At 40.6% G+C, this 27,265-nt stretch overlaps 1 protein-coding gene across 2 annotated transcripts in view; it reads right to left on the bottom strand.

The window, feature by feature from the left end:
• nlgn2b (neuroligin 2b) overlaps positions 1-27,265 on the bottom strand; it is a 71,585-nt gene that overhangs the window by 30,370 nt on the left and 13,950 nt on the right. For both annotated transcript variants that reach the window (XM_051401672.1, XM_051401670.1), the window contains exons 2-4: positions 12,402-13,149; positions 4,992-5,045; positions 171-320 (exon numbers count right to left, since the gene is read on the bottom strand). In XM_051401672.1, the coding sequence (XP_051257632.1) occupies positions 171-320; positions 4,992-5,045; positions 12,402-12,918 (721 nt within the window). In that variant the 5' untranslated portion in view covers positions 12,919-13,149. The remainder of the gene's footprint in view (positions 1-170; positions 321-4,991; positions 5,046-12,401; positions 13,150-27,265) is intronic.

Consider the following 27,265-nt stretch of genomic DNA (forward strand, 5'->3'; position numbering starts at 1 on the left):
ACAGCCAGCTTTATATATGCGTTGTGCCATCTTTTCTAAAACACATCAGCTCTCTGACCCACAGGGACGCGTCAAGGTGAGATGATACACGTCAAACAAAGTCTGTAAACATTTACATCACACACACCCGTGCCTGATAACGCCAGCAGGATATGGCACACCAAACTTACCGAGCACACCAAGCCGATAGTTCATGGTGACCACAATGACGTTTCCATAGGCAGCAAGGACGCTGCCATCGAACATGTTCCCTGAGCCCTCCATGTAGGAGCCTCCGTGGATGAACAGCATCACCGGCTTCTTGCGACGATCCCGAATATCTGCGCAACACAGACAAACAATGGTGCTTGTTATATTCATGTTAATCCATTCTTATGTTTAGCATGCACTCACACCTCTTAAGAGCCTAGTGAGCTTAAGTGTCCACCGGCAACAGGTAGTCTACCTAGTTTAAGCAGACAGCTCTAGATTTGAATAATTTGTATGTATTTAAGTAAACAGATCTATATGCAGCTTGTTCTAACCTCCTGCAGCCAGCGATTCACTAGAAAAAAGAAGACAGAGGTATTAAGTATGAAACATTTTCAGCAGACTGCCTTTAAGTTGGCAGCAAGAATTTCATGTCTACCCCACTGGGCTTTTCCTCTATATTTTATTTTGTGACGTCTGTTTCCCCTGGCCTATGATGGTACCCTCCCAAACTGTTATTCCCCTCCATGTGTGGAGCAAATGGTGCAGCCAGTTCTGATGTCCTCTCTGTTATTGGTGTCTTTGTGCCCATCAGTGTGTTGCTATGGTTCACTCTGTTGGCCCATGTGCCACCCACCCACCCCGACCCCTCCCGTCATGAAACCCCCCTCTCAGAGCGTCTGTGGTATGGTCTGAGTGTCTGAGCATGGATAAGGCTGAGAGAGCTGCCAGTGCACCCCATTTAGACTGAGCGTCTGCACTGTGCAGGGCCTGTGGATAATTTGTATGAAAGCCAGACCAAGTGGAAACATAAATAACAGCCACAGCATCTGTTTACCCTGATGAGCTTCAGCACTCAGAGATGGGGGGGAGACAGAGAGATATGAGGAGAGAGAGAGAGAGAGAGATAAAAGGGGGTAAGACAGAGAGAGGCAGGAGATGAAAATAGGGCAGTGTGAGAAAACTGACAGGGGTAGAGACATGGATGGGAGGTTCAAACCAAAAAAAAACATGATGGCAAGGATGAAGAAATATGAAATGTTACAAAGCAAGTCATACATAGCAAGGTACGCTAATGAACACTCAAATTCACACAGGATTCACACCGTATTCATACAGAGACACACACACACACACACACACACACACACACACACACACGCACACAAACTCTTGCATAGGCAGCTGCGATGTTGAGTCGCTATGGAAACTGCTTCTCGCTAATAGAACTGCACCAGCCATTCCATTGCACCGACTCACTGAATGCCTGTTGCCTTGGTAACAAATTCTACTCACGTATTTGCACACCCGCCTGCATCACCACCTGAATCTCAGGTTACACATGCACTTGGGTGCGTCACTCACAGTCGCGCGCACACACACACGCACACGAGTGAGCACAGAAAAATGGCACATATGGCTTCACACATACGTATGACACAAGCAGACTGGCTAAAAATAAAAAATTTCAGTCGTACACTCCGACGTGCTGCTCTTTTTCATCTCCTCTCTGGTGTATATTGAACCTCGGCTGATTTCCCAGAGGATATGTAAACAAGTTCAATTATCCCGGCATTACCAGGACAGTATAGAGGAGTGACATATCAGCAGGCCGTCACACTCACAGTAACACTAAATCTTGAGAGAAAGGGAACTTTGGCCATGACATGTAGTTGCCATTTTAAAGGCCCAACTTTTAAATGAATGTTTTATTGCTGTGTTTACAGAGATAATTCTTGTACACAGATTTGATGCAAAGTTACCTGTAAAGCATCACAACAACACCAATTAGCCACCGATTTTGCATTGCACTTGTAGGACATTGTCAAGGAGATAGTCAAGGAGAAAAATTGATGCAGCAGAACAAGAGATATTGTCTTTTTTATTCCACACATTCTTCCTCCTAGTCAAACCTGATGCTGTCATTACTTACAGCCTGACTGCTGCCAGTTTGGTTGGAGATTCGGGGGTGTTATGCAGAGGAGTGGGCGACAGAGGTCTGATAAACTCACTTCTTCTTTCAAACTCCACACCCCCCAAATTTATATCATTTGCAAATGTGTAGTCTATAGCCTCACATGGTTCTGACTCAAGTGACATCAATTGTGGCAATTTATCAGGTTTCATGGAGCCACAAAAGGCTTTATAGAACTTCTTTCACATATGTGGTTATACTCTCCAACACCCGTAAACACACTTTATGTTCCCCTTTAAATTTAGTAGTTGTTCAATCTTTAGTGTCCTGTGGGTACCGCGTGCTGTAAAGCACTTTGGATCAATTGTATTGCATGTAAAGTGCTACATAAAGTAGTGACAGGAGAGTTTGTTTTTTGTAATTATTATTATTTATTTATAAGCATTTAACAACTAGAGCCCTTTTCAGATTTTTCATAGATTTTCAATGCATTTAAGTTGTTTTACCTCTGAGAATACACAAAGTTCACAAAGTAATAATATAGTTTTACAGGGTATCAAGGTCATTACTCTATGAAGTGACTCCAAAATGACCCTTTTTGTTTCACTTTCAGTTTTTTTAAATTGTCAATCTGTGAACAAAAGAGGAGTGAAATGATTTTTTTCCTAATAATCCAGAACCACCGAAACCTCTGAATAATTAAAAGTTGTAACTTAAATATTTGCGAAGCCCAGTAAAGGCTAGAAGAAAGCCAAAAAAAAAAAAAAAAACTAAATGGAAATAAAAATCCATTCATTTTGGAATAAAAGATAAAAAGCTCATGCATACCTACAATGCCTTAATGACAGGTGGATAGGAAAAGGTCCAAGGAAGTGTGAAAGAAGAAAACTTCTCGCAGTCTATCTCATCACTTGTACAAACTTTATTCTGACAGCATTTTTAGGGCTTTAGACTAATCTTAAAAAGAGCATTTCTCGAGTTCATATTAATATAAAATCTGGACACATGGTATAGATATTTCAATGGGAATACAGGCAATTGGCTGGCAAGGCAATTGTCTGGTTATCACATCATCTGCATAAGATGGTCACTTTTGTGCTACAAAGCATAATAAAAAACAGATTTAAAAGAAGAGAAGAAAACAGAGTTGGATGTGTGCTGAAGTGAGGGAACTGGTACAGGGATTGGAAGGGGCTCAGCACAAACAGAGGGGTGATTTGGGGTGCAGGGTCGCAGGGTGAAAGTGTTTCACTCAGCCCAAATCCAAGGTCTATATGGCCAACAAGGAGCTCACTGTCTCTCCCGCCTGCCTCCAAAACACTGGCACATTATTCACTTCTCTCTTTTCAACCTAACCTGATACTATCCTCCTCAATTCCAACCCCCCACCTTACATCTATTCTCAATGTAACGTCTTATGTTATGTCTCCCAATAGAAACTGCCTACTTTCAGCTTTTCCATTATTCTGGTCCTCTCTCATTCATTCTCTTATGGAAATCTCAATTGATTTGGGTGTGAAAGTTTTAGCCTGACTCAGCACTTGGATATTGTTTGCACCCAGAGCAATGCAGTTTCTCGCAAATAACTTTCAAAAAACAAGATGCTAATAATAGTATTTTCCAACAATGTTTGGGAACCTGTGTCCAATCTATACCTGAGCAATTAAGTGAGGAATTCAGGCCTACCCGAGCCCTCCCGATCCTGTCAAGATCCATCAGGTGTTGGCATAAATGTCAAGCTCTACCAGTCTCCTACTCATCCACCCTCTCAATCTCTCTTTCTCTACATCTCTCTCACTTTCAAAGCTCTATAAATGTCATTTCATCATGCACTTGTCTTCATTATGACTATTTTTTCCCTTCTCTCCCCCTCATTGCCCTCCCCTGTGCTCTCGCAGTGCTCAGCTTTTCCTTTTCTTTCATCTCTATTCTATCATTCTGCTCCTCTCCTAGGCAATCCTGCATGAATCCTTCCTTCTGTTTTCACCGTTAAGAAACCACACAATTGGATTAGCTACATCTGTCTCTTTTTAAACCATAGCAATTAGAGATGCAAGGGAGAGAGAATTCAATACCCAAATAGCACGGAGCCCAAAATAAAAAAAAGCCACACACATTGGCACAAATTAGAGCACATGCACTCAGGCGTAGACTCGCACATGTGCAGACTGTGCTTGAGTACGCACATGCAAATGGAAATGTAATGCAACGTACGTGTGCATAATGCAATGTAATATACAGTATGTTTGGGCACGTGTACAGAAAGAGATGCACACACTGCATAGATTTTGGCTGCATCACTTAAGAGTAATGAGAGCATCTCCATTTGACTGCAGTGAACTTGAAAATGTACAGCAATAGCAAAAAAATGTGCAGGAATCCTCCAGTTCTTCCTACTTTAAAAATGAAATATTGGCGGAAGCCCAATAACATTATGAAGGACAATAATTTAGCAGACCATTTCATAAAGGACTTTAGTACAAGAATAAAAGCGCAGGTGAAAAAGGACGGAATATTGATTTTTGGTGATGCATCACACAGGATAGTCAGAACATCAGCGTGTGGTTGATCAACCACATAGCAACCGAGAGAGGAAAGTAAATTAGCTCCCCCTGCAAGTACCCAAAAAGCAGCATTTGTGATGGGGTGGGAATGAAGAACAACTATTTTGTATGGAGCTCTTTATGCATTTCAGCTAAAGGCGTGCATGTGAGAAGGAATGACAGATTTGTGCGCTAATAAAAGCAGTTAACAGCGGACAATATGATGTGCACACAGAGTGATGAGTCTAAGATGATTATTAATACAGATACAAACACAACATTCCCCACAGAGTTTGAAAAATGGAGCACGAGGAGAAAAAACAACAACCATGCAATTAAAATACCTTCATCCCTTGGTCTGTTCATTGTAGACTCATCTTGTTTTTTTGTAAGCGGACCTGAGGTTGAGAAAAGGGGGGGGGGGAATGGGGGAAGACAAAATTCAAAAAGATTGCATTTGTAGAAAAACAGAAAACAACAGAAGATTAAACAAGAAAAATGTCAAAAGATGAGACGTTATGCTCGGTTACATTTCAGTGACTGTGTACAGCTGAAGACAAAACAAGGATTACACACGGTTTCCTGAAAAGAGAACCCCAAACTCATCTGTTTTAACTGCTTAGGATCTAGTCACGGACTGTCTCATAAATGACCCCGGGGGCCACTTCTCCTCGACCCTTCTCCCAATCAGTCCTGACACACTGCTGCTTTGTAAAGAAAAATCAATGAGGAGAATCAAGCCATCACTCTTTTCTGGCAGAAAAAGCAAAGGAATGCCAAGACACTCTGTAACCTGCTCCAGCTCAGTACAGTGTTGCAGTCCTAAAGCAAAAGTCCCTGCACGATCCAGAGAGACTAGACTGTCAAAACATAATACTGAAGAAACACACACACACACGCAGGCAGGGACAGATACTCATCCTGAATACATGTGACCACGTACACACATTGTGTGCAGAGAAATGCCTGCACAGAGCCTGAAAAGTGAGTCTTTCCTCCCAAATTAGAAAAGAGGGAGCTGATTTTGATATTTACACCGCCTGCAAAGTCGACAGGACAGTTGACAGGATTCCCCTCACCAAGGTCAAAGAGGAGCCCCACATTAAGCTTTAATGGTAGCACCAGTTAAATGCTCCATAGGGCACAGCCAATAACAAGCATTTATCACGGTGACCAACCAACACCCTGGCACGTCAACCTCTGTAAGTCTTAACTGATAAGGATCCCATTAATTTGTTTTTTCTTGGTTTCTGTCAGTGGAGCTTTCCATCAGCCCACAATTACCGCTGTGTTTCGTGTCGTTCTCAGTCACTGTCTACATACGCACGTTTTAGAGAAAGCCATTAAAACACACTCACGTTCACACTCACACCCAGCCCCACACAAATTAAACGTCCGCACACTACACAAAGCATGCTAACAGTGCCCTTATCATCTGTTGCTGTCTTCCTCGTACCCACCCAGTAGCACACTCCCTGCTCTCCGGTGAGGAGGCGTTGCAGTCTTTCATTTTAAAGAATACTCTATGTTGGACTGCCAAGGGGTTTATCACTCTGCCAGGGTGCTGCTGACATGTCTGTTTCTACCATTCTGCTAGACAGCTTTCAGTGAAGTGATGGAATATACATACTGGAGGCAAGCATCACTGCACTCCACCATTATAATGCAGCATTTTCACTCAACTCTCTATAAGAATATGGTTTCCTGATATAAAATGTTTATCTTCCGTCTAAATGGAGAAGGATCAATGCTGAATGGATTTGCTGCATCCTCAGGCGCCTGATCCAGAGAGCACTTCCTGCCATGGAGGGAGAGGGTACAGTAGTTGGTCCTGGGCTACAGAGCAAACAGGTAGACAGACCGGTAATGGATAAAAAGGCACATTAGTCCTTGGTCTTGTCAGCACTTCCCCACTACTTAGCACCACTCTAAAACCACACCTTGCTGCTTAATGGAGACTACTCTGATTTCATTTGTTTTCTAATGCCTAATAAAGCGCTAACCTATATGAGAGGATAAGCTACGCTCAAACACTTTGTAATGGACCGTCAGACTTCCTCCTAAGACTTCACACAGGCATCTCACCTAAAGTGAAGATGCATCTCCTAAACTTTTAGGTAAAAACTTATGTGCAAATGACACCTAACTTGTGTCCTTTCGTGTTTAGGATTATTTTTATTGTCAACTTATCTGCTGTCTGTCGATAACTTGACTGTTCAGTCTATAAAATACCAGAAAATACTGCAAACCACCACAGTTTCTCTTGAATAACCATAGGTATTCCAATTACAAGGGTATTCAATTTATATATTATATTTATATAAGCTCCACATCTGAGGTTTGAGCTCAATGAATGACAAAACCATCACATTTTCTGTCTGTATTTTTGCTGTATTTCCATTGATTGACTAACTAATTTAATAGTTTCTGTACTAGTTGTTAGAATTGTGGCTAACTTAGTGCAGGCACAGAAATAAACAGGATTGCTAGATCCTGATGTGGGCTAGATCATATGTGGTTGTTATTTGGGGGCAAATGAATAATAAGATAATAAGCACAAACCAAATTTATTTAAAAAAATATCTGCATTTAAATAAATGGTCATGGCAATATCTAGGTCTTGATTTCTGACAACAAACTTCTGTATTAAAGAATATCTTCAATATATTAGAAAAGACAAAAAACTAGGATGTAGCCAAAGGTAAACACAGAGGCAAGCACTCTTTTTAGGGTCAAAAACATCTGACTGTCACATGACGTAATGGGCCACTGGTCACTGAAATGCATTGGCCTACACAGGAGCATTTAGCTTGGATTGTCCCAGTACTGTTTGACCTAATGCAGCTCCAGCTCTCAGTCAACAGCATTTCTGTTCGGTTCAGTGAGCTAGTGGCCAGAGCGCAAGCTGTCTGCCGTCCCTCTCCATTTCCTCAGTGCAGTAAACGGGATGAAGCTGCACTATGTCATGTCTATGGTGGCCTGTCTGCTTGACAAGGTGTCAGACACAGCTTCGGTTCAACCCCCTGCATCCAGGCAGCAGCTTCCAGCACATGCAGTCCTATCTTTCTGCTTTTAGTCTCGTCTACTGTGCCCCCAGCCTCCAGCTCCATCCTTGCCTCCACTGTCCTGCCCCCTGAAATATGGTTTTTAATAAAGAGCACGGTAAATGGCTGCTCTAGCGGCAATAAAAATGAAGGATCTCAGGCCCTTGGCTGAGGAGTGTCTTGAGGAAATAGGAATGCAGTGAGACAGCGCTCTTGCCTAGAAGCCTGGCCAAACAGGACAGTGAGGGTGAAACACTGTAGAAGGAGGTAAGGAGCAAGAAAGAGATAAAGGGCCTAAAAATCACAGTTCAATCCACAGGAACACTTGTTTTTTTACATTATTCGAAGAAGTTATTTGAATTTCATTAGAGTTGAAGAAGTAGACGGCTACATAGTGGCCTGGTGGGGAAGGGCACGAAGATCATTTGCATTCAGAACAGTGACCCCTTCTACCGCCATCTGCATAAAGATGGAGGAGAGAGGAGAAGAGGCAGGGATGATTTCAGGGAGGAGAGAGCAGAAGGGGTGAACAGATGCAGAAAGAAAAGAGAGCTGTGAATTTTCTTTTGTCCCAACAATAAAGCAGAGAACTTGTTCAGTGAGAGTATTTGTAGGTCTGAAACAGATAAAGGCACGACTTAAGGTAGAATGGGAGGATAATACTCTGGAGATTAAATGTGTCAAAATCAAGTCGTGCAGGCCAGATTTGGCACCCAAAACATTTTGATCCAGGCTGCCGATGATTCTGTGCTGCCAATTCATTTTGGCCCACTTACATCCGCCATGAGTGGGAATGCAGCTGCTCGCTGCCAAACACAGCACAATACAGCACCGACGTCCTCCCTTTAAACACGCTTGACCATCACCCACTGATACCAAGTTAGCAAGTTAACCCACAAGCTAAGTCAGGTTAAGTCAATTTACTTTTATAGCCCAATATTAAGTCACAAATTTGCCTCAAGGGATTTCACAACCCTCAATGTGGATGAACTCAGTCTAGCTGAAACAACACTAAGAGTTCACAGCTTTGAGCTAAATGCGATGCTAACATGCTTCTCACTGACAATGCTGATATGCACATGTTTAGCACATATGTTTATCATGTTCATAATCTTAGTTTAGCATTGTGGCATGCTAACATTTTCTACTTAGCACAAACAAAGTACAGCTGAGGCTGGTGGGAATTTCATTAGTTTTGCAGGTATTGGCCATAAACACAGTCCTAGACCACCTAATCCAACCACCCAATAGCTGTTGATAAATCTCACTCAAAACCACCTGAGATACGGATTTCAGTCGGGACATTGCTATCCCTGGAGATACATGGCCAGCACAGCTAAAAACATAAATGCAGAGCTAAACGCAGACAATTTGAAGACACATGACACACCAGATACAGCTTGACATGTTTTTATTCCATCAGGATGAGCGCTGTGTAGACAATTTGAAGAAATTACCAGTTTTATCTCAGAGGACTGTGTGAAGTTTAAAATCAGGTGTAACTTTGCTTTTTTGTGGTTCATCATCCTACTTAAAATATGATCATCGGGACTGCCAATCAAATCTGCATTACAGTCCCGATGAAGCAGACTAGCAGAGCTTTCGAGTGTTAAACCCTTGCAAACAATGCCTAAGAAGTTTTTTCCCAGAACTTTAACTTTATTAACCCATGAAAATTTAACATCACAGTGAAATACTTGCATTTTCAGAAGGCTTTGAAGCTGGTACTTCTCACATAATCGCAAGTCTAACACCATGTAAACTATTTGTGGGATTGTGACAGCAGTTAAGTGCAAAATGTAGTGTGTTTGATTTCAGGGGCACTTCACTCTCCTTCAGTCTCTATTTCTCTCTCACACACACAAGGCAAAACATATCCTTGGGGACAGCATCAGCCTTGTGTAAGCAGTGACCCCTGACAATAAGTGACAGATTCTGACAAGCAGACAGGGCTACATGTAAAATCAGTCTCACTCATTTGCACACCTTCTCCCCTGGGAGACACAGGACTCTACATCGCCCTCTCTGTGAGTATGTGACGTACTATACAGCATACGTACTTTAACCGCAGAGCTCTCATTCTACCCATGTATGTACACTTTCCAATATATTAAGAGTAGTTCAAATCATTTGACAGTCATCTTCTCTGTTCAGATGTTGGCAAAGAAGATCTGCTTCTCTCTGTTTCCCCACTTTGTGCTACAGTAATACTATATATTTTTTACTAGCAATTACTCTGTTTCTTTTTGTTCAGCCATGGGGAGCATTAATCAATAAAATAAATAATTTACAACATTGACACAATGTATGGTTCCAGCTTTAGTGTTAAAACACAACAATGACTTCATATATGAGCAGCAGCAGCAGTAATGCAGTAAAGCAGTAAATAACATGTGGTTTCCAAGTACTCTCAGGCAACTCTCAGGTGAGCCCATTAATCATAGACTTTTTAACATTTTATCATTAGCCTTGCTTACTAATATCAGTAGCATATGCTTTGCCTCCAAAGTTACACTTTGATCCTGTGTTCTTTTACCTGCCCATCGGCTTTCTCAAACGCTCTCCACTGATCATTAATGCAAGAAGTACACCCAGATAGCCCGTGAAGAGGTGGAGGTGATCTTCAGTTTTTTACTAATTTCACCCCAGGAGGCCTAAACAAGGTTGTCTTTGGCATTGTCTTTGCTATATTTTCTTCTAACCTAGCTGCCAAGATTGTATTCCTAGTCTAACCACAGCAGCCACCTTGCTGCACCCATGCAATACAAACCTGAAGAGTTTGTAAAAAGGCATCATTCCAGTCAAACCATGAAAATGGCTTGTGCTACTGAAAACACAGTTAATTACAGCACTTTGCTGATTAGTTTGATACAAAACCAACACATTTATAAATGCAACCTTTGTAAGACAGTTTGTCAGTAGTTAAAATCCAGCCATCATGAGTAATGGTACAATAAACAATAATGCAGTAAATGACAATCTTAGTCCTTCAGCTAAATTAAATGATAAAAATGTGCAATTAGTTTAGCTTGCTTTCTGATGAATAAAAGTAAATGTGTCTTTTTCATATACTCGAATGGACCTCTGCGACTGGCAAAATGGTGGTCACATGACCGTCAGGGGACACCAAACCCACACTATGGCTAATTAGCTAATCTGCTAGCATGTTTAGTGCCAGCTTACCACAGTTGGCTGTACGAGCTGTTACAATGTTATGTAATAAGACCACACACACTGCCTCTAGGTTTGATGATGTTGTTTCATGAGCTTTTCAAATGTTACACTTGATATATTTTAGCAGGAACGGGTAATTGAAATTCAGCTGCATCCGGTTCATTATCTGACATATCTGTAGATATTCTGAACAGAGCTGGTGGAGGTCTTTTGCTGGACGACAGAATTCGTATACAATTATATACACATTTAATACATAAATTGAATATTCATATTCCTTAAAGATATTTAAATGTAGCAATAAAGGGGGTTGTTACTACGAGTGTTCCTAGTTTCTTTTATAACCATTGTTTATACATTAAATGCACATTACTGGTTTAGATTACATTCAAATTACAATGTAAGTGTAAGTCACTGGTTTGTTAAAACTAAATAGAGGGTTAGGTTTAGGGTTAGAAAGAAATGTGACTTTTGATTTGATTTTTATTGCATATCGGCCTTTACTATAGACAGTTTCAACACATTTTTCAAGGACAGTTCCATTATGGGATTATTATTAAGTATTCTCTCATGTTTGAAACAGACAAGCAAGCAAGGCCACTAAAAAGTTTGTTGTGATCACTAATTGACCAACTCAAGCATTCAATTCACTGACCATGAAACTGGATCTGTTGCAGTTATGTTGACGTTGGTGGTACTAGCTAGTTACCGTGCTTTCACAGGTTTTGGAAAACTTTTTCAATGCAGGGACATACGTCTGTGAATAATTTGGTCTACTGGTTGAAGTAACAAAATGTTAATGGTGTCAGTGAGTCACTTTTTGATTTACAGCAGTGGTTCACTTTGTTCAGTCACTCAAAACACGTGCGACTTAATCTGCATTTCTCATGCGAAAGGTTAATGTTGGCAAGTTCACACAATTTAGTATTATGAGGATATAATGCTCATGCATGGTTTAAACAAATTAGTGTTAGTCAAGCTAAAAGGTAGCTTGTCACAATCTGGCTAATTAGTACAAAAAGCATCTAGCTAGTAGAACATGTTCTGTATGAATTTTGAATGTGTGATGAATTGTTAAAATTAATTAAATATGAGCAATAAAAGTTAAGTGTATCTAATTGCTTAACAGAGTATTAGCTCAACACAGATTGCATATGTGAATATGCTGCAGTAATAACAGAGAATGACATTAATACAAGCCCAGGAGATTATCAGAGAATATATCTTCAGTAATCTTCTACATGTCTTTTGGCTCACGTTAAGAGCTCTTCTTCCATGGAATGTAATCCTGACTAACAGATCAAAGTGACTACTCCAGGGAGTACGGACACAAATATGAAATTTGAAAATGATTAGAAAGGGACTAGCTGTTCTTACACTCTAAAACAGTTGTGACACACACTAATCTTTTCTCTCAAAGAGGCAGATCTGCGATTTTACTCGTTTACCGATCTATTCCTGACCCCTTCTTAATGCAATTTTACAGGCCAAAAAGATCAGCTCTCCCCCTACATCTTGTATGAGAGTCTCACTCACCATCTTCAGTGGGTACATAGATGTTGAGGTAAAGGCAGTCCTCACTCTGGTTCTGAACATAGGTTGCTGCAGCATCCAGGTTGTCTGTGAACCACACTGGTAGCATGATCTCAGGTAAAACCCCATGCACATTCTGGGGACACACTGGCGCAAACTGGGTGGCATTGCGAATCTCTTGCCAGGAGCCTGGAGCTTCAGGAGGTTGGAAGCGGCGCTCGCCGATAGGAGCGGTGGCATATGGCACACCTAAGAACTGTTCCACTGGGCCCAAGATCTCATTGCTGAGCTCCCTCCTGATACCACGTATCTTTCCATAGCTTGTGGATACTGTAGGGTGCTTCAGGTCAACCCGTTGGCATGAAGAAAGGGTGAGGTGTAACACTAGTCCCAAGAGCCACAGCAGACAGTGATTAGCAACCTGCTGAGAAGTATAATGACGCTTCCCACCATAGCCTTGGTGGCTGGCAGCAGTAAGAGGAAAAAACAACATGTCCAAAATAAAGGCTCTTTTAGTCATATCACTAGGACTTCAGCTGGGTGTAGAGAGGGATCACAAACTCAGTGGGTTATGGGAAATAACAAAGGCAAAAAGAGGATTTGTGGAAAGGGACCGGTTAACAGTTTTCCTAGGGTGACATGGTGAGGCCGAGGAACAGGTAGCATTCTCAGGTAGACTCTGTGGTCTCATCCGTCTTCCTCTTTGGAACTCCTGATGGGTCCAGAGCTGCAGTCAAGAAGCCAATTACACCTGGAAGACACAGACAGGTTTTGAGTCAGTGTGTGTGAATAGGTGTGCTCTTTAAGCCCTGTCAGTGTGTTTAAAAAGGCACAAGAGGACAACATGGAGAAGCTGATTTTACCTAAGATGAAGTGTTTGGAATAATGACACTTGACTGCAGATGACTCCTTTGTGGTACATTTATATTAACCCAAGGCTAAAGCTTGATTTTCTTTCTACAACAGCCACCAAGGGTTATATCTGTACTGCCATGTGATTTAGTGGTCTTGAAGACAATTTATATAACTTGTAAATACTGAGAATTTAAACACTTACAGTAACACTGCTTTACTTAAATTGAATTCTACCAATAATGCATCTACAAAAAAGCCAACTTTGCAGACTTCATACACAGAACTAGTAGTTAAGATGAAGCAAACAATGAGCCACAATCATTTATTTTTTGTGTGAATAATCAAAGCACAAGTCAAATTAAGTCAAAACTCAACACATATACTGCAGTAGAATTCACCCAAAGGGACTAATTGTTATAATGATTGAAAACATATATATTTAAATTACAAAAAAAAGAAGTGATTGAAACGTAATGCACACATGATGTAATGCATTCCTGGTTGGCAGTAGATGACAGAACAGCAAGATATCATAAGTGTTGGTGGATCATCTATGTCCACCTATAGAAGAAAGTTCTGCAGGATATTTGTTTTGTTATGTGGTCATCAGTGTCCTGTAGTTAAAGAATGTTTCCAGGCATTCTGTACTGTACTCTGATAGGTTTGTGTGTGAACTGCATTGCGGTAAATGCCTCAAAAACCTCTGCCCATGTCCTGTGGGCTAACCCATTTGTAGCGTGTTTTCCTGATTCACATTAAGCATTTTCTTACTTAAATGTGAATAAATGAAAATTCTTATCTTCCCAGTCAAGGTCATAGTCATCATTATTTTTGGTCACACAAGAAGCTTGACTCTATGGATGGCAATGCCGGTCTGTTGGTCAGATAGTCTGCCACTTTGGTCCCCACTGGGGTTGGAATAGTATGTTAATAACCGATAACCGTCTCAGACAATATCACAGTTGCACAGTGTATACATTGAAGGGTATATGGTATTGCACAATTATTATCAGTTACAAAGAACCTTAAAGAAATGAAAACAGAAGGGTTATTTTTAGTTGAGCAAATGCTTTATTATACTTTCAAATGTCCTGTATTTATTTACACTAATACTAATACAGTAGAATTCAATGCATCTGCTGCAACCATAGTAATGACTGAAATATCTCAGCAATGAATTGCATTGGTACCACTTTGGTTTATGACCATATACCTTCAAAACTAAAGACATTCCTGTCAGTTTACTTACAGAAGCGAGGTCTTACATAGAACACTTATTTCTAACCAACAACTTAAGCAAAATGTTTGCCATTTCACAGGCATTCATTGTTGCTGATAAAAATAGCAGAATGCTGTCTATAATAAGAGGCACAATTCTTTTTCTCATTCAATCTCAAACCACCAGAAAAGATAAGGCTGCATTCCTCCATGTTCAATACAAGGGTATTTCCTGTATCCATTGGTGTCTTTCCAGATTACTCATTGTTTGCCTCTGTGTATCTGTTCTCTTAACTGTCATGTTGGCCAAGCTTATTGCTACCTAACCAAGAACTACCATTGTGAGTCATGTGCATGTAGTTTTTGTTTTTTCTATTTACCAATCTCTTCTTTTGTGCCACTGTAATGCCATCTGACAGCATTATCAATATTGACACACAATTTGAGTGACATCTGTAGGCTGCATTTTGTCACTACTATTCATGATAAGTAGCTTGCTTTAGCCACTCAGGCTAGACTCTTGGTTTCCTAAATGTGTCTCAAATTCAACTTCAGATGTCAGGTCCTCAGCGAATATGTGGCATGTGTGATGCCTCCTTAATAAATTTTGGGTGCAAACACGTCTGCATTTAGATTTGTAGGATTATGATCACATCACCCCAGACACCCTGGTTGCAAAAGCTTAATTTGAGGTCCAAAGGGAGAATTTGTGAATGACCATGGTGTAATGTGGCCCCTGCTTCATATTTTCATCTTGCAGATAATTATAATATTTTGAAGTGTAAAACACTTGTCTTGTAATCATCTTGAATCCACAGAGAACGCAAAACAAATAAAAGCATGTTCACACATCATTCTGAGGAGTGAGCAAGCAAAACCCCATTGGCCCCGCACCCCTTTCAGCCATCCACACTGTGTCAGAGTTAGCCTTTCCCTCTCAACTCAGTTCAGTTGGTTCTTGCTTCCACATCATTACAGATGAATGGACAGTGCTTATCTCACTCTGGCTTTGGGAGACGGAGCCGTTTAGGTGTGATAAAGGCTTTATGTGGCGCTAACTGTTGGTTGAATGCCGCCTCATCCCTCCACCCTCAACCCTGCAATATCCACACTCCACTGCCAGCCAGCAGACACAAGGGATGACAGTAAAATACAGCGGAAAGATGGCGTGCAACATTACAGAAGGTTAGTGATGTGAGTGGTATTGTTTTATAAGAACAAAACACGAACAATAATAAAATATTGTTCATTAGCCTCTGGTGACTCTCTTTGAACTCTATTTCTGAGAAGATGTGTAAATTCTCATCAAAAAAGTTGTGTTTATACATAGTCAAGATGAAAATCCAACTTACAAAAAGATTAATGTGAATATACACAGTACATGACTAGCTAAATGTTGTTGTTTAAGAGAATCCACAAGACTTATTTGGAATAAGAGGTAGGGCTGGGTGATATGGCCTAAAAAATGAAGTCACACCACACCCAATTTATGATTTGAAGAGATTTTTTTTTCTCTTAAAAACAAACTACAAAAGACACTGTATCTTTGTAAATGTGAATGCAACTGCATCTGCAATGTCTTTTCCCATAATATCCCATATGCTATCTCATATGGGATATTATGGGAAACAGATTCTATACGTTCTGTGTAGATGAGAGACTTGAGGGGAATGGGGCTTGTTTTACAGTGTCCTTAGCACCAATATATCAACACATTACAACGTCTGTATTAAATTCAAATAATTAATCGATTAATTCATTTAAATGAATAATCGATTTACCCAGCCAAGTACATTTAAAGCAGTAGTTCCACAATATTTGCTTTCTCGCTAAGAGTTAGATGATAGTAATGTGTGCACATATTTTGTGGCTGGACATGTCCACACAACCCTCGTAAAAACCACAAATTGCAAAATTTGACAAATTGTACGCTTCTGCTTTTGTAACAATTAAACTAACAAGATATGAAATGTTAATTAGTGCGCTTTAGAGGTGTTGGTTAGCAGGATCAATTACCTTCGGACATGCACAACCATGCTAGCTGTGTCCCCGGTTTCCAGTCTTTAAACTAACCTAACATATTTAATAGAGATATGAGAGTGGTATTGATCGTCCTGCTACAAATGACACACAATCAATAGTAACAGGGATGTATTGGAAGAGGGTAAGTTCAAGAGAAATACATAAAAGGATGCAGAGAGAGACTGCAGTACTGTTAGTACAACCACACACACACACACACACACACACACACACACACACACACATTTATAACTATACAGAATACTGTACAAAGCCTTTGGTTTCAAATAACATTAAATTACACAGAGCTGCTATTACTGCTCACTGCTCACATTTGTTCTTGTTACATACCCATTTTGATTGTCAAGCCATCAGAGCTCTTAATGCGACTAAATATATACCAAGGCCAAGGTCAGAGCCCCATCAAAATACACAGTAGCTCCAGGGATGTACACAATAGTATGTCCTTACTGACTGGGATAGCATAGGTGTGGGATAAGTGTATGTAGCCTGTCAGATTGCTCTCTGTAACGCTCGCCTCCCTGCATGTACTAGCAATGACATACACACACATGCATAAAATCCAATGAGGCACGTGAATACAGACTGTAAGGTAAGCACGTACCGGTCTGTTCTCAACCTCTCACATGTGAGTTGCAAATGGTTGTACCCTAACATCCCTAACATCTGTTCACGCCAACCATCCGTGAGCTGAAACAGCGTTGAGCGTGCATCTTCACTCATAAAATGGGATAAATTGACACACAAATCACTAGGTTGTTTCCTGTTCTGTTTTATACAACAGGGAGTCCTGTCAGCTGTTTGTGAAGGTAATGTCTCTCTGCCAGTGGGACACTTTTATGGATATGTTTAAAATGGAATGGTCAGAGTGGTTTGTGAAAACTTTCGCTGGATGGTGGTGCTGGGGGAAAATGCTTGCCCAGGGATTTTAAATTGCTTTGTTTCCTCTTTGACTGTTAAAACTACATTCACTACTTCAGCTGTCAAGCCACTCTCCTCTGCTAGTTGACATCTGTGGACGACAAGCAGCTTAGCAAGCCAGAAACAGAGTGCTGAGTTTTTGACCAAACTTGGGCATCTCCTATCTACTGTCACAATGCTTAGAAAAAGGGACCTTTTAATTTAAAAATAAAACAGAGCTCTGATGGCTGTATGTTTGTATCTATATTTTTCTGCAACCAACAGTGTCCAGATACAGCAGTCTCATGGAATGATAACTGGAATGATACAAAGCACATTCACTTAATTTCTAGCCCCATAAAAACTTGCATGAGTTACGGGCCTGACCTCCGGTTATGTCTTTCATTGAACTGGCAACTGTGAGAGTTAGCGGCCCGCTACAAGTGTCTTACGTCTTTGAGATTCTGGGGAAATAACAGATGTGGGAACACGGCCTGTCACACCTTAAACTGAATAAACTGATCATGCCTCTGTCTTCTGCTGCCAGTGGTTGGGAGAACTACCAGACAAACTGGCCTTGGATGAAATAAAATTGCATATTTAGCTACTTTATTGATTTTGTTTCTACCGACGGTGAAGTGATGAACAATCTGAAATGCTCTGAGGCCTATCGGTACTTCCACAGTAACAGAGTGGAGTGCGTTTTATAAAAATGAGATTATGTAACATTTAAAAGAGGAAATACCATATTTTTCCTGTTATGAATGAGAAGTTGAATTTATGAGCAGTAAAACACACCCTTGCACGATTTAATACTCTAAGGGTTTTTGCTATAACAACCTTCCCTGGTATTACCAGTAGCTTATGACAGGTAATGCTGGCTATTGTTAGAAAACTTACATTATTATGTAACTGACTCTATCGAGCCAGTTTGCTCACTTGATGACCTCTGTACCGATACTTCTATATACTATACTACTGTAGCATTCACCATAATCCAGCAATTGTTAATTGTGGCCGCAGTGGCTGCTATTCAGCAAGCCTTACATAGTCTTGCTTTAAAAGAGTTGGAACAAAACCTTGTCTATCTCAAAGCAGATATACAGACAAGTCAGACCTTTAAAGTCTCACATCACTTACGCCAAGTTAACTTAGTTTGTGACTGCTCACCAAGACTTCTTAGGGTTACAGGTATGGTGATATTATCCCATTAAGACTAGAAGTTTGACATTTCAGGAAATACAACCCTGAGTCGACTAGCATTTTGTCAGTTGAATCTCTGCCCTTTTTTTTTTAGCTGCATCATTGTACACAGAGCAATGCGGGAGCATTAAACTTCACAAACTGAGTCAAAAAATGACCACAAAACTAACTGTGATAGAGGTGTAGGAGGTTAAGGGTAAGGCTTCGTGAGGCCGGACAGCAAGGCAGGGCGGCGGCTGCTCCAATGCTCTCTGCTCCGGTACTGACTATCTGTGAAGACGGCTAAACCAAGAAAGATGACAGAGAAAGATGACAGAGAAAGATGACAGAGAAAGGCATTAAAACATGAGACTCACATAGGTTGATATAGGAGGTTAGTGCCGCGGTTCTCAAAGTGTGGGGCACGCCCCACTGGTGGGGAATAGAGATGTGACAGGTGGGGCGTGCCAAACAGGAGGAAATGTTCCTTTTTATGTCTGCGTTTCATCAGTAGTTCCACTTCCCCTCCTTCACTTACCCTCAGCCCTTGGTATGACGTAACAGCATACGTCGCACGGAGGGAAAGTGGGTGGGGGAGGAGCGGGGGGTTTAAATCAAACGCACTTGGCCTTGGAGTCTACTCATTGGCAGCCGTCGGCGTTATCGCGGCAATAACGTGAACTGCAATGCATTGTGGGTGATATCCACCTCGGAGTGACCATCGTTGTTCACTCGCTCCCTCAGCCCTCCGAGGGTCCATCTCACCAACTTCACTTCAGTTTTCCAGACAGCTGGAACGACACTTATGATGGCGGCGGGGATTCCCCCGAAGTGAACGACCAATGAAACGCAGCCCCTGCCTTTATATCTTTATCCAGACATCCCAACTGTCCCGGAAGTTCCGGGAGTCTCCCGCATATTGATAGCGGCTCCTTGACGCCCGCAAATGAGATCCAATCTCCTGGAATCTGGAGCACGAGCGCGCACTAGACCAGAGACTGACTGCGCGCGCGCGCGCGTGTGTGTGTGTGTGTGCGTGTGACTATAAATGCAGCGCGTGTGAGAGCAAACCGTCCTTATAGCTGTGTGTAGGGCTGGGCGATATGGCTTAAAATTAAAATCTCAGATTTTCTCACACCAAACCCGATTTACGATTTTAATCGATTTTTGTGTAGACTGTTTTCTAGCGGGTGTTTGTGGGCTGCGGTCCTGTATATCTCACAGAGAGCAACATGTCTCCCACTCGGCTGCATGCCTCTGCTTGAGGTGCTGGAATAAATTGGTCGTACTGCTACCTTTGGTTGCAACAGCTTTCAAACAAACTTTGCAGTGGGTCGTGGTTTGTTCTCTGTCGGACACCACAAAACCAAACCAGTGGTTCCCCTCCCCCCACCCCCACACCCCCGCAACGAACCTCCCTGAAATGACTTTTTGCAGGTTGGGTTGGGATGTCTGCTTTATCAATGCCTTTCTTTAATGACAACAAAGATCATACATTCAAAACAAAACACCCACAAACAAAGTAATCATTACTAGCCTACACGCAGTCTAAATTAAAAGAACATTAGATATGAGACCCCGAGAAAAATGTATGTATGTATTATAATCTATTTTTGAACTTGATACAAATTTTGACACAGCTGCACTTTTATTTCTTTATTTTTGAACTTGCTGTTATTTGATGTAGTTAGTTAGTATTTAGATACAACTTGTTACTATACTGATACTACTTGTTACTTCAATAAATTGGAACATTTTAAGGTTGTTGCATATTTTATTAGCATTGTGTTGGGGCGATGGGGGCAGGTGGGGCTTGAAAATTCCCCCCTTGTCCGAAGTGGGGAAATGACCAAAAAAGTTTGAGAACCACTGGGTTAGTGTGACGCAGAACTGAAAAAAACAACAAATTGTCAAATCTTGGTATTGAACAGCCCAATCCGATTCGACTGACAAGATTCTGAGTCAGGTACAGCCCTAGCATATGTACAAAAATTAATTGGTATGACTTCATGGCACAATTTTGCATTGAGCAAACATGCAGCAGGCATGGTCGTAGCTGATCAGCGTGATGTGTAAGGCGCTGCCCATGGGCATCATGGCAAGAAAACAGGAAGATTAAGCAGGTAGAGTGAGAACAATTTATGAGGTTTTGATTAAAAGAGATGTTTAGAGGCCTTAATGTTCCCTTAAATCTGTAATGGACTAGGCAAGATGAATAAGTCGTCTTGTTGATGAAGTGAGAGGCTAACAGAAGAGCTAAGATTAGACTTGTCAGGCTGCATATGTAGGCTCAGCCAAAGGGCCTCATCCTCTTTTCACACTAGACATTGAAGCTATCCAGAATCCGCCCCAATGCTTCCCTGTACAGGCTGCCAGGATGCACTGGGTGATACAGTAATAGGAGATGAGGGGAGAAATGGCTGCCACTCCCGGAAAGTGCAGAATGAAATCAGAATTCAAAAGCCACCACTAGAAAAGTCAGTTCCTCTCCTTTGTAGTCTGTAACAACTATATGATGCACTCAAGATACTACACAACGGTGGGGAAAGATCTGACAGCCCTACAGTATTGGGTAAATTAGTTCAGTTTAAAATTTGGTCCTGACAGGCCAGTTTTAGCCTTTTCTTGTCAATTAGGATCATGAGTGATTTATTTGCTTTGAGACCCAACTAGTCAAGTCAAATAAAAGCCAGCCTGTGCAGTCATCACTTAACGTTAGATCACAATTTCTGAATTTACTTTGTAAAAATAACACCACTCACTGCCCAGCTGATTTAATGAGTGTCTTTTAATTAGAGTAAACAGTTATGTCCCTAAAACATCTTTGTCTTCAGCTACATGACATGTCACATAATGAAAAGTGAAGCCCCTGAAGACAAGGGGAGGGCTCCAGAGGGTAATAGGCAGAGATTTGGCAGACTTTATGCCAATCGAGCTTTAAACCATATTAGGATTATTGTAATAGGATCACTGTTGAACCTTCTGAGAAGATACATATTTATTTTGGAATATATTCCTACAAGTTGTGAAGATGAAAAACCACAGCTGACTTCAACAGTGTCTATAAAGCTGTATCTGATAACAATGTCTGTAACGTACTAATCAGGCAGGTTTAAGAATTTTAGCCTAACCAGTCACGGTGCAGGAGGATATACCCGTCACAGAAACATGGATTTATTTGTTCTTTATTGCAAAAAGATTTATAGGGATTACTTCATTGTAGCTTATTGTCATTTAGCAAATAATATGCTCAGGTAGTATTTGGACATCAATTTGGGCAAGGGCTAGGCAGGGATGTGGCCAAAAAATCGAATATCTTTTTTTTTTCAAGCTGGGGGTGATTCATGGATTTAAAAAATGCAAAATTCAGCAAAACTAAAAAACTAAAATTGAAATATGATATATTTTGCAAGACAGTTGAGCAAGAATAATAATAGAATACCCTCTGGATAGCTGCTGTTGTTACACATATCCAAAACAATACAGGTTATCCAATCTATATAATAGCTATGGACTTTCAGTACCACATGCTTCAATTAAACAGAACATGGACATCCAAATTAATAACCTGGATAGACAACAGACAAAAATCCACACAGTTCGGTCGACCCGTGTGACTTCACCTCCCATAACTAGATCCGATCAGTGTGCAGAGCCTTCTTTCAGTCTGTCACTCTTATAAATGTGACTGTTAGATTCACAAGGTGATAGCCAGAGCAAGCTAGCCATCTGGAGTCACAAGACACCTGGAGTCACGACAGTCCCGTAATAAAGTGTTCTGTTCATGTCATTTATTTACAGGACTGTGACTCAAAGCTATGCAGTCAGCAATCATCTACACCACGTCATGACTGAAAACAACCTTTTTGTGCACATTATAATAGCTCAGTTTTCACAATGTAAACAGAAATTCTAATACAGCTGATATATCGCCAGACAATGAAATGGTTATTCATTGTTCCCAGAGGATGATTTCTAATGATCTTTAGGACCCACTAGGCCAACATTTCCATTTGATCAGCACTGAAGTGCATCACATGTATCTTAAAAACCTATGGCAAACTTTCCACTAGATTTAGGATGAATATTCATTGTCATTTATAATCAATGAGGAGTTGACCATGAATGAAACTCAGCAAACTCACTGTATGCACACCAGAGGATTAACATGAGGTTTTCTTTGGCTCCATCCTCAGGCTGAATGATAACTCTGCAACCATGCTAAGAGCACTTTAATGTTGTCTAGGGTATAAACCCTTCAATTTTAATGATCCCCTTGCATTTACTCGGGCGCTGTGCTCAGGACAAATACTGCATTTTTAGCAAATTGCAAAATTGTGTTGTTTGCTCCAAGCTAGATTTTTGTGTTCATTACTAGCTACATTATAGTGTGTTATAAACCATGTATTAAATGTTTGTATATTGCTTATAAATGGTAAATAGGGGGACTCAAAGTTAAATGTTACCATTAATCTGTCTGAGAAAATAAACATTTGAGGTTGTAAGTACTTGTGTTAATGTCATGGCGACCCCATAATTGCACAGAACCACTGTGTTGTTAGTGCTGATGAAGGCCGGAAGCTTCATCCCACAATTTATTTTATTTACCACAAGCTCTCCAGACTCAATCAGATACCGTGGCTGCTCAATCTGCCACCACTTTCACATTCTCATCATACTGCAGCCAGAAAAATGTAGGACTATCCACAAGGAAATATCACTATACACTTATCATAATTGCAATCAACTCAAGAAATTACTGCAAACATGTCAATGAAAAGGGACAACGGCTTGCAGGACATATCCTCCTGACTGAGCAGAGCAAGCTCAATTTAAAACACGGGTCAAAAACAAATGAAATATCATTAAATTTCTTCACTACACTGCCGCATGGTTTCGCCCCAATAATTAACAACATGAAAACACACGTTAGGATTAGAAAAAGTTCACAAATGATCAAGTAGAAGTTAATTAAATGGGCCTTAATGAAGCATCAGTGTAGGTTATTAAAGCAGTAGCAGGGATCATAAAGCAGCAGGCAGTAGGAGAAGATAGGAGATCTAAGACAAAAGACCCTCTGTCACTGCTGGACCACAAAATCAATATGTTGCTGTTGGTCACCACTGTTCTTTCTGCTTAACACCTGTAGATCACACAGAAAAGCCTTTCTCTTAGAACCAGCACACGAACAGAGCGCGATATCTTGACAGCTGCTGGCCCGACTTTTTTGGTTAAGATGAACATTGCTGCCTCTAGGGGGCTGTTACTTTTTATTTATCTGTTTGCTTTAGTGTGTTTGGTAGTCGTGAGTGGGAGTATGTGTCATAATGAAGCCGAGTAGAGTGCGCAATCTGGTGACACACTAATTAGGGATGATCTAGGTGAAATGCTAGCTGTGTTAGCGTGTGTATAGGTGTCTGTGGGCGATACACACAGTTTGAGGGAGCAGTCTGACAGCTGCTTTGCCTCAAGCTTAAAGCTAATTTAAGAATAAAATGGCCCACTAAGTTAAATAGAGAAGGCAGCTTAGCCATGTTAACACGATTGCCCAGTCTCACTGATATACTGTTAAATGCAAAAATTCAAATAATAATAATATGGGGGCTGATGATAATCTTTTTCATCTACAATCTAGAAAAAAATAAAATAGAGGAAACAGAAAAAGTGGTTGCAAAGATGAAGACAATACATAAAAGCATGTCTAGAGGGGTGCAATTTAAAAGCAGATTTACAGGATAACATTGAATTAACTAGCTTACGTTCCTCAGGCAGGCACGTTCAACGCCAAGCCCCCCCTAGCCAAACTGCAATCAGCTTTATTCTTGACTCTAGACTGAGAAAGAGTCAAAGAGCCCGAGGATCTCAGGCTGACAGGAAACTCCAAAGTCTGAATGTAGCCACAGGCCAGACACTGCAGCCTACTTTAAATGTGATCATTGAAAAGTGATGACACCAAGCCAGAGCCCCACAATATCGCACAAATTTACATCATGCTTTAGCCTTTGGTTTAAAGGAGACACATCGGTGCGTTGGATGACAACTACAGCCAGCTCAGTGTTTTCGAAAGCATCCCATTCGTCCGAGGACTCCCAAGTAATATACTGTCAATATGTGTCTCATGTTCTTGATGTGGATGTGTTATGAACATTTCACTGGCAATGTGCAAGTCTGACTAATTCATTACCGGCTGTGACAGCCCACATCCAACTGACAAGCAAATCCCTCTTTCTCTCTTTATTTGTAGGATGCCTGGATAGGATATGTAGTAAGTTGGTAAGATAAAAGCCATGGGATAGGCTATAAATCACTAATAATATTATAATAATGCAGTGAGAAAAACATCCAAAACTCACTGTCGACTGCACTGTAAATGTACAGTTCATGCTACTAGATACCCTAGGACTACAAGTACACTGTTTGAGTTTTTTCACTGCTGTATCAAAATTGTATATGCAATGTTTTGTTGTTTTGTCAAAGAAGTCCGGGGTTGCAAATTGAATTCTAGCTGATAGTATTCTGTATTCTTTATGATATAAAAATAATAATTAAACAATAAATCATTTGATTTGCAGCCACTGAAAAAGAAAATATTTTACTGAAATTAAGATGTGACATGCATGGTTAAGTGGTTTGCTGAATGTCAAGTTACGGCTCATCTTGTAATCCCCTCTCTTAAAGCTTAACCATACTGATACATGGTGAAGCAAAGATGAAACCTGCTGCAAATGTATTTATTACATATGTAGACCATAGCGTGTAATCAAACACTCATTGTATTGCTGCTGATTTTCTAATACATATTTATAGCATATGCAAGAGACTATAAAACACATGGTATTTGATATTTAGGACTTCATCAATGACCTCACTCCTACAATGGCCTGTAAGCAAACCATAATTCTTTTAGAACTGTTAAAGAAAAATGGCACTTTCAGAGCCACCTTCACATCTTGCTTGTTTCAGGGAATTTCACCTTCAGTAAGGTCTCCAGCAAATGCTCAGATTGATGTTGGGCCCAAAAAAACTCCTTGGTTGCCTTGTCTCTATGTTCAGGATCAATGTCCTGCTGCATTGTTCTACAATAGGGATGTTCTGTATAAAAATGGGCTATGAGCAACCCCGGTCCCAAAGCTGAAAGTCAGCACTTTAACCTCACAGCCATTGTTTCATCTCACATAAAATGTGCAGGAGTAGAATCCAACCACATTGCTGTCCCAATACCTTCTTACATATTTACCACAGTAAATAGCCATTCTGCTATCAAGTTGCCCTCGCTACTCATTTCAAACCCATTTAATTTCAGTGGTATCAAAAGATAAGTATATGGCTGTTTACTGCGGCTTTATAAGCCACAGCGGAAAAAGTAAAGATTTGTTTCTAGGAGGCAATAATCTTGACTTCTTTGCACAAGGACAGTATGTTATCATGCATTTTTTAGATATTCTAAATATTTTCTCATTCACTGCAGGGCCTTATTGGATTTAATAAGTTACCTGACTTTTGGCAGGATGCCAGGTGAACTATTTTGTTAAGTTTTATAGAACTGAGACACTACCAGGTAACAGAATTAATATCAAACTCGTTTTGAAGCAAAGTGTAAAAGCAAATGTCTTACCGATCACATCTCCAGCTAGCGCTGTGTTACATAATGAAGCTATTTTCAGTTAATTAATCATCAACATTGATTTTAGGGGCAATTGACAGGCCTACATTGATTGTGAGTATATTTATGTCTGCACTAATAGCCCTGTATACTAATTAAGACATTAATCTAGTTTTTGCAGTTGTCATGTTAACACTTGTCTGTCTAGGGCAACAGGACTAATGTGAGAATAAACTGATTTCAGCTCTTAATTTTCTTTTCTTGAATGTGCTCTTGTGTCAAAGGGACACAGGGGGGATTTGGAGTGTTTGTTTACAAGGATGACAAAAAGGTGAGTGGTAACAAAAGCCCACATTTTTGGAGTGAATGCTTTCAGCTAACGTTGTGAATAATGAGGCCTCTATCAACATGTTCTGATTGAGTCTAACAAACAACAACAAAAAACTAAAAAAAAATTAAATAAATAAATGATGTCTTGATATTTCTCTGTAATTCCTTGTGCCAAATTCCTCTCTGTGTAAACTGCCCCCAGTCTAATCAAACATACCCCTGCTGGGTGAAATCACTTTAATTTGAACTGTGTGTATGCTTAATTGAACTATTACTGCAATCTCTGTTGTCACAGTAACAAGCATGCCCTTGTATTGTTCCTATCATGTAATCAAAACAAGTCCAACCAGTTATGTTTTGAAAATGACATCCAAAACATGACTGTTTGGGGATTTTTTTTATTTTATTTCTTTTGCATAAATCAATCATTAGTATCCATTTACATTTGGACGTGTTGCTATGAGGGATTTGGTTACCTGTTATCCCCCCAAATCCCCAATGGAACTCGCAATACGCTTTAAGGAGTGTGGCTGAGAGACACATGTCAGCCACACCTGCTTCATTCTTACATAAGATCATACGAATACTAGGGTGGAAAGAGCACACATGGTTGACACCGTACAGAACATTTACACAGTAATACTCATTGTTAAAGAAGTGTGCAGTCAGTGGGGGGATTTGGAAGAGCAGCTGCAGTCTGGATACTGCACCAGTGTGGGCAGATAAGGGCTGTGCT

This window comes from Dicentrarchus labrax, unplaced genomic scaffold (assembly GCF_905237075.1).
Source record: "Dicentrarchus labrax unplaced genomic scaffold, dlabrax2021, whole genome shotgun sequence".
NCBI classification, from domain to species: domain Eukaryota; kingdom Metazoa; phylum Chordata; class Actinopteri; family Moronidae; genus Dicentrarchus; species Dicentrarchus labrax.